Raw genomic sequence first — 12,879 nt, 5'->3', positions numbered from 1 at the left:
TTACCATTTACATGTGAAAATCCCCAAATGATAGGTCAAGGTTAGGGGATAGGATGATTCAGTTAGACTCTCAGTTCCTTTTCTGGTTAATAGGCCATCCATTGTAGATAGTTGTTGACATAAATCTTGCTGCTTGTTATACTGGAATCACTCCCCTGATCACTATACAGAATACAGCTCCTAGGAAGCATCAAGTATCTCCAAGCTAAATACAGAGTCATGTCTCAACCAGGATTTTAGAAATTAATTTTTTATTGCTAGGATTTTATGGTTATACTAATCATCATACATTTGTATCTAATGATTGGTTCTTTATATTAATTACTCAACTTCAATAACAAATTTTATGCAGAAGGTTTTAGAATTCATTTCAGACAATAATTTTTAATTTTTAAATGGTTAGCTTTATTTTATGCCTAGTCAAATGTTTGCTAGAACATTCATTACACTTAAAGATTCCATTAGACAAGTTTAAATCTTCATATTAAATGTTTTGTAATGACATTTATTTTATAATGCTAAGTTTTTACTTTTTAAAAACATAGTTGAGTAAAATTATTTCAGTGTCAGACATTTTTAGTAACACATGCTATTGTTGCTTTCAGAACAGAAAGTCCCTTTTTTAACTTACTCTGCTACTAATATCCTAATACATAGACTTAATATCTAGTGTTTGTTGTGCAATGTAAGCATTAAAATTTTTATTTCTCTTAGTATCGAATACTAAAATTTGAGTATTGAAGTTTAGAGATGATTTTTTCATTAGAAAAGTTCGTGCGGTCAATGCGAGAACTAGGACTTCCAACTCTACTCAGCCAGGTCATCCTACAAAAAATAAACAAATAAAAATTAGCATATAACATGAATATAGACTAGCTAAAATGATCCTATCCCAGGTCGCAATGGGAGTTTACTAAGTAACTTTTGCATCTAATGTGAAATATAAATTTTGTTCCATTATATACATCACGTATATATCAGAGTACCAGAGAGTTTAATACATAATTAAATACGGACAAAGAAAAGCAAATTAAGCACAGTGAACTGATGATTTCATATTGGGGTTATTTCCCCTGTCTTAAAACATCCAAAGCCATTATAACCTAGCTCTTATATCTAAAAGGATTATATTTTTACAAAGAGTTAAGTAATAAAAACAATTCATCATTGTTTTTTTCTCATTACCCAGCACATGGTAGATGACTTAAATATACATATAAATATACATATAAATATATCTACAAAGATCTATATTTGTGCAGACTGAAAGAAAAAAAAAGTATGAAGAATGTGATTTTCCACAAACATTTAAATGAAATTAGGTGAACATTTTCTTATCTATTCAAAAAACCATTTCTTACTACATATATTATCAAAGTGACTACATTAAAGGGACATGTTAAATGCTGTGGAACTTTTTCTGCTTCTGTAGTGCAACGGTTTTTCTTTATTAGCAATATATATATATGTGTCTAATTTATGCCTTTGGGTACTTATCTGAGATGCTTCCTATTCAATTCAGGCTTATTTTAATACTGTTGACATTTCAGATATTACTGTTAAGATTTTCCAGACTCTTTCTACCTAATAACAATTAGTTGGGATGACGAGTAAACAATAGGAGCTAATTTTATACAAGTGATGGCTGTTATTCCAGCTGTTGCTGTAGGAATAGTCGACAAGTTTGCTCATAGCCCCAAAGTTCTTTCAAGCTGCGAGGCTACTGTCATACACAGCTGTGAAATATCAAGTATCAATCTCATATAACCTTGAATTAAAAACATTTTCTAGGCTAAAGTCTGATTAGCTGAAAATTACTCTGAATCAGGCTAGAGAATTCCAATGACTCAAATTGCCGTTGTACTATTTAAGCCTTTCTCTGGCTCTTACGACAGTTTTGCGGTAAGGTAAATTTTCATGTTTGTCCTTTTTAGAAGCTAAGTCCAGTAACACATCTTACTTTCTTCAACTCCGTTAAAATCTTAAAAGTTGAAATTGCATGTGTTGACAATAAAATTCCGTTATTATGAAAAGGAGCCAATGGCTTCAATTTTACTAGTCCTATCTCCTTGAAATCTTGTCTGAAACAGAGAAATAATAAAAGCGAGAATGTATTGAGCACTGTTTGCTCAGCATTGTGCGAAGTTCTTTACGTAGACTCTTACTCTGATCCACACATTAACCCTGTACGTTACACAGTCCATTATGACTCTCAAGTTACTGATGAGGAAAGAGAAGAGATACGTAATTTGCTCAGGGTAGTAACAGTGGTGGTGGTAACAAATCATCAGCTTCTGGATGTGTTTTGAAGGTACAGTCAATAGATTTGCTGACAGACTGGACACGGTGTGAGGAAAAGAGAGGACGGAAGGATGACACTGGAGTTCTTGGTGAAAAACTGCTTGGTTGTGGTTGTGATTCACTGAAGTGGAGAGACCGTGAGATGAGCAGATTGGTGGTGGGGGGAGGGGGATCAGAAGTCAGTTTTGGAATGTTGACGTTGAGATAACTAGTAGACCTCTGCATGAGACGTCGCACATGTAGGTGGATCTTTGTGTCTGGCTGGAGGAGATAAAGTCGGAATTTGTCTGCAAGTGGCCCGTACTGAAAGTCATAAGATTGGATGGCATCACCAAGGACATGAATATAGAAAAGGGAAGAGTTCTGAGGATTGTGCTTTAGGTGAGGATGGTGCAAAGTTCAGAGCCCAGGAAGCAGAGGAAGTACCAGCAGAGAAAAGAAGCCTCCAGAAGAACTGCAAGGGCATCCTGCCCCAGGAATCAAATGCAGCCTTCCAGGAGCAGGGAGGGATCAGCAGGGTCCCTACTGCTGGCAGGTCAAGTAAGGTGAGGACTGAGAATTAAACATTGCACTGGCAACACGCTGGTCACTGATGGCCTAAGAATGGTTTTGGTGGAGTGAAAGCTGTATTTAAATGGGCCAAGAGAGAATGAGAGGAGAGCGGTTGAAACCAGTGAATCCAGGACCACTACTAATGGCTCTGAGTTGCAAGACTAATCCACCTAGGATGATAAAGTATTTAGCTAGTTGAGAGCCTGACTACCTACTTGTAGCTAGTCTTCAACACCATTAAGAACTTCATCAGCCAGAAGTATGGCCAAGGAGAAATCTATGCCACTGGTAGGGGCAGAATGGCTGTGCTGTTAGGAGATTCAGCTGTGTTTACAGTGTGTGTTGGTATCATACGGAGGGCCACCTTGTACCGTGGTTCCAAGCATCCACCCCTGTTTGTAGGAAGCATCTTGCCTGACCTGCGTACTTACCTAGGCGTGTTCAGGTCACCTGTCACTTTGCAAGTCCTAAGACTTCACTCGTATGCTCCTCCTGCAGTCAGCCCTTTATAGGTGTGGCTCAGGGCTGGAGATGGCAGATCTAGGAGTTCTAGCTAAAGTGCTTTAATTTCACCTGTTTCATGAAGGGTGTTAGTTAAGAACCACATAATCAAACAGTACCCGTTAATTCACTTTGATTCAATAAATATTTAAGTAGCACTGTATTCAAGACATATCCTTGAGACTGGAATGCATACACGGATACCTAAAATGAGGTTTCTTCCCTCAGTAATTCAGAAACTAATGGAAGAGTTTGGAGAATGATAAAAATAACTGTAATTTGGAATCTGATGTGTAATGTGGTTTTAATATAAAGGGAAGGAATTGGATGGGGTTTATTTCTGGACAAGGTACTCAGGGACAGCTTTGTGATAGCAGTGACATTGAAGCTAAGTTTTAAATACTAGAGAACTTTCCAAATCTTAGCATAGGAATGCCAACTTAATAAGCATGGCAGGAAACCAAGAAGCATTAGGGGAAAAATTGATAATGTTAACTAATTAAAAAGGTAAAACTTTTGAATGGTCAAAAAATGTCTTAAGCAAAGCCAAAACAAACAGCAAACTGGAAAACTTATTTGCAGTTTTCTTGCAGTTTTCTTACTATGCAAAGAGCACTTAAAAATCAATACATAAAAGATAGCTATCTAATAAAAAAATGGTCAAAGAACATAAACAGATGGAAGGGAAAGAAATATAAATGGCCAATAAATATGTGCAAATATTCTCACTCTTACTCATAATTTTAAAAACACAAATCAAGCAAGAATGAGACACCATCTGTTGCTTAGGGAATGGCAAATGTTTGAAAATTTGATAATATCTAATCGTGATAGTTAAGGTATGGGAAAAGAGGCACTTTTCTGGATTGCTGATGGGAATGTGAATTTGTATAGCCTTTCAAAAGGGCAATCTGGCACCACCTATCAAATTTGTAAATGTCCATTACTTACAGACTTGATGTCACAGAGAAGGGAGCCTGGGATACAGACTCTGAGATGGAGACTAGTTTGTAGGGATGCCCTCAGGTTCAAGACCTGTAGGAGGCAAGGAAAGTAGACAGGATTGGACTGAGGGAGAAGCTGGGTGAGATGCAGTTTCACTGAAGACCTCAACTGACACATGAGGAACTCTGATGCTGGGAAGACCCTTCAGCATGTCTCAATTCACAGTGAGAAAGCAGGGTCTTGATATCCCCCACGTGAGCCAGTAATTAAAGGAGAGCTCCCCAGAGAAGGAGGTGTGACCGTTAGTGTGGTGACTTCGTTCTGCTGAGTCAACGCCTGAAGTAGGCTGATGGCTGAGGGCCACCTTGCACCAGCACTCCCGGCATCTGGAAAATAAGTCCTTCAGTCCTGAAAGGGAGCCTGAGTGGCCCATCTCAGCACTGCTGCACATATTCTCACAAGTGGGTAGAGGGAATGAATGGAAGGTACAAGGCAAAGAAGTGGTAATTGGCCCCAGGGCAGGTTGGGAGAAACAGGATCGTTAAGTAGACTCATTAGATTTAGAAAACAGGATACATCTCTGCATAGAAGAGAAAGGGTAAAAAAAAATGAGAACAACTTGGATATGAAGAGGTATTGACGTAAGATAGCATCCATTTTCTTAGTAGAGTAAGAGGTATGGTAATTTACTAAGAATTAATGGAGGTGAAGTAGGGTTGCGGAATTAGAGTGAAAAGGTGTTAATAATTGCCATGGGAGAGCCCTTGAGGGTGACCAGATGCCCAGCAGCAGCATACCCGCCTGCCTGTGCTGCGCTTCCTTAGACGTCTGCTCTACAAGTATGGTGAGACCAGTGGGGCCAGGAATCAGTGACTGGGCCAAAGGATTCTCCATAGGGACATCCCATCTTAGGGGCAGAGTTAGCAATTCAAGCAGATGTTTCCTAGAGAGAACAATGGAAGGCAGGACTCCCCATCCTCCAATCTGGAATGGACTTCTCTTTAGCCAGCTTCAGAGCTATGGTCTTAGGTTTACTAGAGGGAGGTGAATAAACCATTTCATTGGGGAGCCTCCAATTTTGGTATCTTTGTATCTCTTCTCTTGGATGAGGCAAATCTTCCAGGGAAGGCATGTCCAATGTCCCGCCTAGACTCTATCAGTTTGTCTGTGTTCTTTGGGAAGAAGGGTAAGGCCTCAGTATTCACTGTGTAACTCTCGCTGAATACCTGTTTTATCTCTTTTCAACTGTGCCTAGAAGACCCTGGCCAGAGCATGAAACTCCAGCTTCCACCTAGACAGGCGGGGAAGCTACTCTGCAGTGTAGGGGTAGGAGAGCACAGCTTATTAAACAAATTTTAAATCCTTGAATTTTTGACCCCACCTTTCTGTCCCCTTCCAGTGGCCTGAGGCTTGGGGGGTTTCCACTGTGTTAAAAGGGCCATTTCCCCGCTTCCCCCACTGGATGCTTACCATTCAGGTCAGCGTGACCACTAGTCCGTCTGCTAATTTCCCAAGTTTTCTTGCCTTGTTTTTCAACGTTTTGTAGCTTTCTCTCCTGTTCTTTGTTCTTGTGGGTGTTTAAACCTTTTTAAAATATTAGTTTTACTCATACTCAAGTGGGGTTTAGGTAGGAGCAGAAGCAAATGCGTATGTTCCAAATGTAACATCTTTAACTGAAAGTATGGCTTTATCCTTTATATTTAAATCTTTAATCCATCTGGAATTATGTGATTGCATGATATGAAAAAGAGGTCTTAATTTTGAATGCTTACACATTTCCCCCAGAACTATAATCATAGACTAAATCTGTGTTTATGCCTGAATATTTTTCTAGACATTCTATTTGACTCCATTGGTACCTTTGGTTAATCCCTAAACCAACATCAAACTATCTTAATTCTTACAGCCTTATAATATATATTAATGCTCAGCAGTCCCTATACTTCCCCAGCCCCTAACCTAATAATTCTAATTGTCCTTGTTTATCTCAAGGTCTACTAGAGTTCAGCATAATTTTGTCTAATCCTTTCAAATCTCCTTTTAAAATCCAGAAAGAACTGGCATTCTTACATTTAATCTTGTCATCAAGAGTAACGATTTTCCCTGCTTTTGTTCACGTCTTCATGCTCCTCATCAAAATTTGGTAGTTTACTTAATTCAGGTCATACTTCCTGATAATACTTTAACTATGTTCTATTTTTCTTGCTATTTTGAACTGGTACCTAGGGAAACGAGTGAGGTCTTCACTGGAATCGGACGCCTTACTTAAGTTCCTTGGTAGAAGAGTTTTCTTTTCTTTGGGGTTCCGAGGTAAACCACCCAATTGTAGTTCTCCAGAATTTGTCCTGTTAATCCATTTTTATCACCTTGATTGGATAATCTCAAATTACTCCTTACCGTAGGCTATCAAGCACATTTTGGCTACTTCTGTGCCTTTGAGAGAATTGCTTTCGTACGTAAAGGAAGACTCATGAAGAGTGTTCACCCAGGCAGGGGGCCAGCACGCATGGCTCTGGCTCCAGCATATTTTACCTATTAGGTTAGCAGACTCAATAAATACTGAATGGATGGATGGATGAGTGAATTACATTTGCTTGAACAACACTGAAGTCCAATATTTCTGCTGTAAATCTCAATCTGCTTTGTGTGTATGTATCTTTCAGGTATTTTTATTTAAGAAATATGACCCACTGATAGGCTTTAAAAAAAAATAAGGTTCAGCTAATAAAGGAAGGATAAGATGTAAATGGAAAATTCTATTAATAGGAGTCATGTTACTTGATAATCGTGTTCTCCCTTCACTTTTGTTTTAAATGGTGTATGTAGAGATTTTGAAAATGAAACTCACTTCTATAAAGTTTAGCTCTTTTACCAAAATCATTGTTGTTCTTAACAATAAAGTAAGAATATTAAGAGATTTCCTTATGGATGTATCTCAATGTTTGATGAGGATTATACATCGTTGTAAGAATTTTTGTGCAGAATGGCAAAAGACAATGATCTTGCATGTATGTTATCTTTGCGTAAAAGAAAATGAATAAAATGTTAGAAGACCGAGGAAAAATCTATTCATTTAATAAATTAACTGCATTGAGTTTTTCCGTTCCTCCTCAGGCAGGCCCCAACTATGGGTCCCCTCGGGGCTTCCGTGGCTCTCTGGTTCTTCCGTGCGGATGGCGCACACTGGGCTATCAAGTACAGCAGACGCCACGCATTTGTGGCCTCAGCAACCAGCACAGAGGCCAGCTGTGTCCTTCGAAAAAGCACTCAGGTTTCTACCCTCCCACAGACACTTTGCTGACTGCCCCTGTCTCAAAGGGACCCTGCCCCCAACTCTTGTGTGCATCATGGGAATTCTCACATTGTGTAATTGCCATGTTTATGTAATTCTTGATGTGTTCACCACGTGCCGCCTCCACATTAGAATGCAAATTCTAAGGCAGAGTAGGAGTCTGACTCACTGTTCCCTGCTCAGCATCTTGCACGATGCCTGACAACAGTGGGCACTCAATAAATACAATACGTACTGAATGAATCCAGCTTCGGCACCTGCCTGCCGCCTTCTGGCCTACAGCTTCCGTGCACGAGAAAAGGGGGCATTTATAGGGTGCTCCACAGTCCACACACAGAAGGGATCCCTGGGCCTGACCTTTTAACTCTTTGATTTTTATCTCACATGAAACAAAACACTCCCGTTTTTTACACACTTTGAAAGGGAAACAGATAGTTGCTCTTATTACAGAACCATGATAAAATCCATGGCAGTCCCTATGAAACAACGAGTAATGACTGTATTCATCCTCTTAGAGGAAGCTGGAGGTCTGTGGGTCGGACCTAATAACCTGGGAGTAAGCACGTGGACCAGGTTTTTTTTTGTGGAATCTCTTCACCTATTTTTGCCAGCCCCCAAATATTACTGCAGTTCTCGTGATTTTAAGTCTACTCATTAGATAGCATGGTAACTGACTTCATCCAGGGTACAGAGTGACTATTAGAACTCCCCCGGAAGGCCAAGACCATCCTGCAAACCCAGTCACATGACCTGCCACCATTTAAGTTCAGGGCACAGTTGGTTGTATATCCTCAGATATTGTAATTATCAAAAATCTTTAGACTTTGTCCTTAGCATCCCAGAGATGTACAAACATCTATTGTTGTAGTTGTATTCAGGATTTTTAAGCTTTTTAAAAAGAAGAGTCCTTTCTTCCAACATAATTTTGCATGCAAGTTTGATGCTTGTAGAAGTGAAGTGCTTCTCTGAAGCTAGGGAATGGTTGGGGGTGAGGTACACAACCTCCCCGTCGGGCCCCCGTTTCCCAGCTCTAGCTGGAGCACCTCTGGGGAAGCCCAAGGCTCCGAAGAGCCCAGTGAAAACCTTGCCCTGTTAACCTATCCCTGATAAGGATACAGGGAGTGGAATGGATGGAGAATCCCTCGTAGGTACAAGTGGAAATCAACATAGGACTGGCTCTTCTATTACTCAAGTCATTTACTGTTTCCTACAGAATGCAGTGAGCTCCTGGCGTGATAAGAAAAATTCCATTTAACTAATATCCTTCTTGAAACAAAGGGGTGGAATTAAAGCACTAGAAAGCCAACACTATTAATAATTCATACCAGTTCTATTTCCTGGGTCTGAAGTGGAGCAGAATAGTCCTTTCGGGTATCTCTGCAGCACTGGTATAAAATGTAGACCATAGCGAGAGAGCAGACAGGAAGAAGAGACAGCTAATGAATTAAAAGCAAACGTGGTGCATGCTGGAAAATATTGAGTTGCCTGCCCATTTCAAGCTTTTAAACTAGCATTAATAATGGAAGGAGAGTACATAATATTTTTGCTATTCTTTCTTAAGCACGTTTCTTATTCAGTTACATGTGGACAAACAGCACAGACTTCTTCATTATCAATATAAGCTTTTTAATGGTATCTTACCATATAGTTGACCCTTGAACAACATGAAGTAGAACTGCACGGGTCCACTTATATGAGAATCTTGTATAGCATAGTACTGTAAATGTATTTAATAGCTTTTCTAGCTTAAGAATATAGTATATAATCAGGGACACCTGGGTGGCCCAGTTGGTTAAGCGGTTGCCTTGACCTCAGGTCATGTGGAGTCCTGGAGTTGAGCCCGGATAGGGCTCCCTGCTCAGCAGGAGAGTCTGCTTCTCCCTCTCCCTTTGCCCCTCTCCCAGCTCATGCTCTCTCTCTCAAAATCTTAAAAAATATATACTCTCTAATCTGACATACACAATATGTGTTAATCAACTCTCTCTGTAATCCGTAAGGCTTCCTTCGGTCAACAGTGGGGATTAGCAGTTAAGTTTTTGGGGAGTCCAAAGTCATATATGGATTTCCAACTGTGGAGAGGATTGGCACCCCAAACACCCTCCCCCCGCATTCTTTAAGTATCACCTGTAATGTCTAAAATTTCTGTCATATGTAGCCCATGAGCAGAAGAGTTCAGTGATTTTCAAGGGAATCCCAGCCCTTCCATAATCAACCTGAAACAGATTACTCCTTTTTAAAATGGGGATAACCCTCACCTCACTGAGTTCCTGAATGAATTAAAGAGAATGTATAGAAATTGCCCGGCGCAACATCTGACACACAGGAAGCCCTTATTAGCAGTTATTACAGTATAATTGTCCTCTGTCTTGGCCAAGGATGGTGGGGAGCCTCTTAAGCAAGCTCTGGGACGGTCAGTCACACACTTCAAGTGCAATTCCACTAGTAACCTGCTGGAGTTACTGCTCCGCTGGGGGGGGGGGGTGTCAATCCACCTCCTCCGCTGGGGGAGTCTGGAGGAGCTACCCCGGATTCTGAAAACCCGACAACCAATCCGACAACCGCATCCCAGGGCCTGGGGGCAGAAGAGGCAGGACCGAAGCCTCTGGCTTCTCTGTCCTACCACCGTTTTGGGATTAGCCAAGTGACAGACACCCTCTCCTTTCTGTTTTATTTAAGGGAAAGACAAGAGACAGTGGCACAGTGGGAACGGAGGTGGGCTTGGGGATCAATTCTGCTTGAGCGAGTGGGGCAAGATTCTTCAACTCTCAGTGCCTCAAGAAGGAGAACACGGCCTGCCTCTGAGTTGTGACTGGAGACAAAATGAGAGAATCTGCGAGTGTTTCAGGCAGTATTCAGAACACAGTAAACCCTCGTCGTTAGCTATCGGATCAGGGCGCTGTAGCAGGTCGAGAAAACCACCTTAGCTCTTTTGGAAGGGAATTTCATGTAGGGAATTGGGTCCTCACGAAGTCAGTAGGAGGGCTGGAAGGACGTTAGGTCGGGCCTGTTGGAGCAACTCTGTAGAACTGGTTGCTAAAGAGTAAAATGTTAAAACTGAGATTCTCCTGCAAGTCATAAAATGACTTGTGTCAAAGATTTCTACTCAAGGCATTCATTAATGACAGAACATCTTCTAGGTTCTATCTGGTTCAAAAGAGAATTTAGAGATGCATACACATGTAGACATGTGTGTATACAAACATACATACAATCAGGGACGCTGGACTCATCTGGCTAAGCGAGGTGAACCCGCTTGAAATTCTACAGGGGAGGACTGTTCAACAGCTGTCATACGAGCATCTTCAAGGAGCCATATTAAAGTAAAAATAAATAGGTGAAATTCATTTTGACAATATTTTTTTTAGTTCAATATATCCAAAATATTATTTCAATATGATTCATACAAACAGCGAATGAAACGAGCTATTTTACATACTAAGGCTTTGAATTCTGGTGTGTATTTTACACTTGCAAACATCTCTCAATTCAAACTTGCCACACCGAGAGTGCCCAATAACCACAGATGACTAGGGGCTCCCTTATTAGTGTAGTTTTAGAGCAATACAAAAAACGTTTGGGATTACCTTTTCTTTAGGGCAAAAGTCAATTCTGTATCTACCAGAAAAAAAGTAATTTGCTTTGCTGTGAACAAGAAGTATTTGCATTTCTTTCATTTGCTACAAGTAAATTCCTACCTTAGAGTTCTAAAATAGCCTAGTTAGTAGAAAATCAAAGGTGCGCATCTTTATAGAATAGGTAAATTCCTGAGAGTTCCTCCTAGACAATAACCAGAACTTCCCTGAAAGACACCCCCTAATCTCCATTGCTAAGCCTTGGACAATTTTTGTGTGTGACAAGGCCATGGGGGGAACTTCTGGGAATCAGGAGGCTGTCACTGAAATCACCGCATTAATGAACAGGCTACCCTAACGGTGTGCCAGGCCTCAGAAAGTTCCACCGGGATCGTTGGCTCCAGAGCCACATAGTATCTGCTAGACCCTCACACTAGCTAAATGGATGACTCCGGCACTTCCCCTGCCTCTCTTTCCACCTAGAGGAGTTTCAAATTCCAGTTTCACATGAGGACCGCTGATGGTTGAAACCTCCAACACATTTGAGACTCCAGCTGCAAGGGATCAGGGCAACACGGTTCCTAGCTCCTCCTCAGTCGAGGAAAGGCACCAGGAGGAGTTTGGAACCATGACTGAGCAAGGCAATGTCCCCAGCCCACCACTGCTGTTCAGTCAACAAGAGCTGGACGGACTTCTACACCGTGGGGTACAGAAGATGAGAAGGTTTTTGTTTTTCACTAATCTGTAGTGATAGCAGCACTCTTGTGCTCTCTCGGCTCTAGAACTATAACGGAATTCCAAGGAACACCAACCTTGAAGAGTCAGGTGGAAAAGGAGAGGTGGGCAGAGGACAGGTGGAAGGAATGACCAGTGAACAGGGAGATAGCCACGAAGTGTGGTGTTAAAACCCAGGCCCCAGGATTTTTTAAGAAGGAGAGAGAAGTCAACTTCCAGATGCTGCTGGGACCTAACTAAAATCTGAGCTGAAAAACGCTTTCGGGACCTTAGCAGGATCAGCCTCAGTAACGTGGTGGGGGTGGAAGCCAGATGAAATGGCTTTAGGAGTGAGGGGGAAGTGAAGCAACACAGACAGCAAGAATAGATCAATCTTTTGAGCTGACTCTGAGGGAGGGGAGAGACAGAGAGGAGCTTTATACGTCTTTAAGGTTCTGCTCTTGGCGAGCAAGCCTGCCTCGATTCTGAATTCAATGCCTTCCAATATTTATGAGAGCTTTGTCTCAGAAGAACAATATTTGAGGAGGATTGTTTTAATAACACACAGTCTAGGGCGTTTTCTATTCCAGATATGTTAAAATCTACTCCTACGTGAAGCCAAATGAAAGGCGAGTTGGCCAGACTCCCCTGGATTTTCACCCCCTCACCCTGACCTTTCCACCCCCCCAAATGCTCACAAGCAAACTCAGTGTTTGGGGTGATGCCACGAGCTGATAGAGGACTACTAGATAGTTTAGGGCCGAACTGTGACCCACCCAGAGCAGAGGTCATTATTTTATACATTTTTAAAGCCTTGTTCCTGGCCCTATTTTATGTCCCCACCCTTGTTTTTTGTCCTCCTTCACTTTTAAATGTACGCTCTCTCCTTACAGTTTTACATTTTCTGACAAATCACTTTAAATCATGTGGGAACAAAGTGAGGTATAAACACATAAAGCTGACGGGTTTTTTTCTTGCTGATACTGTTCCTTCGATTTTATA

General features: G+C 41.1%; 1 protein-coding gene across 2 annotated transcripts in view; it reads right to left on the bottom strand.

The window, feature by feature from the left end:
* Positions 1-225: 225 nt before the first annotated feature.
* The window catches only part of ACYP2 (acylphosphatase 2), a 150,834-nt gene continuing 138,180 nt past the window's right edge, over positions 226-12,879 (bottom strand). The window contains exons 4-5 of one of the 2 annotated variants that reach the window (XM_087863400.1): positions 8,917-8,976; positions 226-825 (exon numbers count right to left, since the gene is read on the bottom strand). In XM_087863400.1, coding sequence (XP_087719526.1) covers positions 8,922-8,976 — 55 coding nt within the window. In that variant the 3' untranslated portion in view covers positions 226-825; positions 8,917-8,921. The remainder of the gene's footprint in view (positions 826-8,916; positions 8,977-12,879) is intronic. The other variant, XM_045787975.2, reaches the window with a different exon arrangement.

Source organism: Ursus americanus, chromosome 7 (genome assembly GCF_024610735.1).
Source record: "Ursus americanus isolate L20-20 chromosome 7, mUrsAme1.1.p, whole genome shotgun sequence".
Lineage (NCBI taxonomy): Eukaryota > Metazoa > Chordata > Mammalia > Carnivora > Ursidae > Ursus > Ursus americanus.
Note: the sequence above shows the minus strand (reverse complement) of the source record. Positions and strands in the feature narration are given on the sequence as shown.